Source organism: Macadamia integrifolia, unplaced genomic scaffold, assembly GCF_013358625.1.
Source record: "Macadamia integrifolia cultivar HAES 741 unplaced genomic scaffold, SCU_Mint_v3 scaffold1712, whole genome shotgun sequence".
Classification (NCBI taxonomy): domain Eukaryota; kingdom Viridiplantae; phylum Streptophyta; class Magnoliopsida; order Proteales; family Proteaceae; genus Macadamia; species Macadamia integrifolia.
Window position 1 is genome coordinate 115,651 of NW_024868321.1, and position 4,207 is coordinate 119,857.

The 4,207-nt window shown below is 39.0% G+C and overlaps 2 protein-coding genes across 2 annotated transcripts in view; both read right to left on the minus strand.

The window, feature by feature from the left end:
- Positions 1 to 833, minus strand: part of LOC122064681 (probable aspartyl aminopeptidase) — a 28,417-nt gene extending 27,584 nt beyond the window's left edge. The window contains exons 1-2 of the mRNA XM_042628451.1: positions 539 to 833; positions 277 to 383 (exon numbers count right to left, since the gene is read on the minus strand). Coding sequence (XP_042484385.1) covers positions 277 to 383; positions 539 to 706 — 275 coding nt within the window. The 5' untranslated portion in view covers positions 707 to 833. The remainder of the gene's footprint in view (positions 1 to 276; positions 384 to 538) is intronic.
- A 1,529-nt stretch (positions 834 to 2,362) lies between these two features.
- LOC122064676 (CAAX prenyl protease 2-like) overlaps positions 2,363 to 4,207 on the minus strand; it is a 5,023-nt gene continuing 3,178 nt past the window's right edge. The window contains exons 3-4 of the mRNA XM_042628437.1: positions 3,635 to 3,712; positions 2,363 to 2,640 (exon numbers count right to left, since the gene is read on the minus strand). Of these exons, the coding sequence (XP_042484371.1) occupies positions 2,507 to 2,640; positions 3,635 to 3,712 (212 nt within the window). The 3' untranslated portion in view covers positions 2,363 to 2,506. The remainder of the gene's footprint in view (positions 2,641 to 3,634; positions 3,713 to 4,207) is intronic.

Genomic DNA, 4,207 nt, shown 5'->3' on the forward strand with positions numbered 1-4,207 from the left:
GGGTGGGGTGGAGGGGGTTCCTTTTCTCACTAGGTGAATTTCCTCAGAGACTGTTAACAGAAGAGTGAGAAGCAATGGGCCTCACTCTCTCTGAGCAGTATAACTTCTCAAACGCAAAAGAACTAGAGAAGTTAAGACAGGAGCTTTAAAACCAAAAGACAAAGGTCAAATCAAACTTGAAGCAATAGCCAAGTCATTCTGAATACAAAGCCATTGATTATTGATCTTTCATCAAGCACTTCAGAAACGAAACTTGATTAAAAGAAAGAACGTAACCGAAGAGCAAATGTGGGCATACCGGTGGCATGAAACTGGGTCCAAGACTCGTTCAGGTAATCCAGAAGATCCCCAACTATAGACGGACTTCCAGCAACATTTGAGCTCTGTTTGGCAAGGCAAGGAGTGAAGGACAATTTTTATTCAATTGATATTATTATTGGATGAAAATTTGCAGAATCAAATAGCACAAAAAACAGTCTAAATGAAAGAAAGGTGAAACGCGTGATATTGGCAGTTTTTGTTTGTAGAGTGTAGGCACCTCGACAACTCCATCGGATTTGGAGCAGAGCAGAGTCGTGGTGGAGAATCTACGAAGATGGTTTCTGCTGAGATGTGGAGGTTGGAAGGTGAAGTAAAGGTGATTGTTTCGCAGCAATAAGGCGGACGTGACGGACGGAGGAGGTCTCAGGAGTTGCAGACGATTCATGGCCGCTGCCCCCCGCGACGTCCTTTGCCCACTGGTGATTACAAATTGTGACTTTACTCTCTCTCACTCCCTCTCTCTCTCGCTGGTGTTCCAAACACGGAAGAAACTACCAAACCGTTAAGGCCAGTCTCTCAGTGATAGGCTTCTTCCTCCGGATTGATCCAAATTGAATTCTGATGAACCGTGCCATTGACACCTCGATGGCCGTCAGATTGGCATAAAGTAGTACTGGGACCCAATTACAATTACACCGATGATCACTTGATCCATTCCGTCGGATTTGCAGCTTAACGGTCACGAGCGATGTAGGGTGTATTTATTAAGGGGAAAATTACATGATTACCCACTTTTGGGTTTCTCTTTACAAAATTATCCATCAAAAGTTTTAGTTAACAAAAATACCCAAAAATTAGGTTTATCTTTACAAAATTACCCACTTAAAGTTTAAGTTAACAAAAATACCCAAAATTGAGTTTGGGTTTACAAAACTACCCACTCAAAGTTTTAGTAATAAAAAAATACATGATTATATGTGGAAGATGAAGAATCACTATTTTGGGTAATTTTGTAAACCCAAACGAGATTTTGGGTATTTTTGTTAACTGAAACTTTGGGTGGGTAGTTTTGTAACCCAAATCTAATTTTGAGTATTTTTGTTAACCAAAACTTTGTGTGGGTAATTTTGTAAAGGAAAACCTAAAAATGGGTAATCATGTAATTTTTCCATTTATTTATTAAGCCCCTAAAAATTATAGGGTAATTTTTATTTAGCCCAATATGTCTAGAGCAAAAGTTGTAGAATCTGGCTCTCTCCGGAGTGGTCGCTTCTTTCAATCAGAATTGAGGCACCACGTCGAGAGCCATTGGATCACCGCTTGGACATGTATCAATCGCCCATATAGCTATGGACTGACCTAGGTGATCACTACTCAAGAGAGGATCCCAATCCAAAATTGCAACCACATGGTACCACACTAGGTTGGATAGAATTAAATTTTTGAGGATGAATGGATCGCAAGTTCTCTTGTTTATATGTCAAATTTCAACCTAAATTAAATTTAGGTAAGAGTAAAGCTTTGAAACTTTTAGCAATATCAAGATCACGATTGTCACAAAATTTTGCTGTAACCAACTTGGTTTCAATCAGATTTAACAATAAAAACAATGTGAAAAGGGAGGCCAGAAGGGCTTTTTTTGGCCCGGCTTAGCATAATAAGAAGCACCAACTACAACATGCCAGATGATGAGGGAAGTGAAATTGATGTTTTAAGCTAATTATACAAGCCATTGTATTGGATACTTCCTTGTGTATTTTCAAGGACCAATCATTGTTCTTTAGTGGATCCCATGCCGCTATGCCTAGAGGCAGAAGCAGAGTATGCGGTCATTGGTTCGACTCCTGTCACATGGAAGTGTGAATGTATATTTAATGTGTCATGTCACCAAAAAAAAAAAGTGTATTTAATGTGCCCCCCTCCCCCCCCTTCCCTTTCCCTATCAATTTCCCCTCTACCCCTGTTGTTAATCATGATTTCATTGCCTGAACATTACCCCATAACTCAGGATGATAAGATTTATTAGCCCATAACTATGATTAGATTTTAGAGCAATGAGGAACTAGTATCCCCATCCTAGACAGGAAAGTTGAGATCCCAATTTCTATACTAAATCTCACAGCAATCCTTGGCATTTGAATCAATCAAATTCTACAGCATTGTGAAGAACTTAAATACAATAATAGCATTTGATATCCACACAGATAAACCCAGATCATAATATTAAGGAATATTCCACACCATTTCAGTTCCATCTACAGTACCCATGCCAACACCTGCAACTATCTGTTCTGTCATTATACAAATCCGGATGGGTGGCAGGGAAAAGAAACCATAAAAAACCAGCCACGCCAGCCACAAATGCAACACTTGTTAAACCTGAAAATGTTAATTGTCACATTAGTGATAGACCTGAACTCAAAACATTTACTACAGAAAATAATAATAATAATAATAATAATAATGGATGCTACAATCTAAATCATAGTCTATGGATAAGAATAAAAAAGGCTTGAGATTTTATGAATATCAGCATCCAATGTAGAGTAGGGGACTGATCTTGTGGTGGAACCAAGAAAAGCTCTCCGGTTTTAAAGGAAAAAGGAGTTGAATTTTCGATCAATAATCAACATAAAAACTACTAAGAAGTCCTACAGTGCAGTTAAACTGAACGATCAATGATCACCATGAACTCTAACCTTCAGGTCTTAAGCTTTTGGAAGTTTGCCGCAAACTGAGCAAAAATATTCCAGATCTTAGGCTCAGGGACAGAATCAAGCAAAATGGGCAGAAGACGTGCATTTCATGGTGACCACTTCCGATCAGTTATTACAAACTCAAATGTGATGGAGCTTGTAAAGGAAATCAGGAGCCGCGGGTGCTGGTGGACTGACTCTAGAGTGCTATGGCAGATTGATGTATGGCTATACAAGGAAGCAGGGCATTACAACCAACATGGTGGCCGGACTTAAGCATTACAAGATGTACTATTTCTGGCTCGGGAACATGGCATATGGCAACTGCTACAATTAGAGTCCATGGCAGCAATACAAAGGACCAAGGAAATGCCAGTAACAGGGATCCATATTCAAACACATTATCAGACGTATGGGAGCTACAACGATACAATTGGCACATTCAACTGGGGCATGGGAACAGGGAATCATATGGTTGGGCCGACTGGATGGCCAACCTTGCCATAAGTGCAGATACTGACATGTCAGTTCTAAGGGAAAGGCCCAAATGGGCTCCGATGTCTGTTTTTGTGGATATTATAGGTCATTTACCGAAGGTCTATATCAGTTGGCAATGAAATACTTTCTTCGGGGGAAAAAAAATAGCAGCTTAAGATCTATGTAGCAAATTGAAATACCTTTATTCCGTGCAGACAAGACAGGCAATCCCATCATATTACAAAATATATGAGCAACTATAGGAGCAAGGAGATGCCCTGTAAGGAATCACAATGTGTTGAAGGTCATCATACTACATAAACAAGATCATATTAAGCATTTTTATCTGCCACAAGAAGACCTACTGAAGCATCCCAGGAAATCAGAACAGCAATCACATGCAGTAACAAAAGCATTGTAATGGTGCTGGACATGGTACCGTTGCTGTTTTAAGATACCATCTAAAATGGCTATCAACCACGATTGCAATTATAACATCCATTATCCTGTTCCTTTCAGCCATTAGAACATTTTACTCTTTATCATAATATTATTCAATTGCTTTTGTTATGTCAGGAAAAAAAAAAAAACTTAATAACTTGATGATAAAATATTAGGAAGAAGTTTCCCACACAGCCAAAGTTTCCTCCTCATTACTTAGTAATCCCTTCCTTATTTTTTCTCTTTATTGGAATTTGGTTATTCATGATGTGCGATGATCCCTGTTAAGCATCCATGGCTGAATGGTTAAAGTGTCCAACTCATAATTGGCA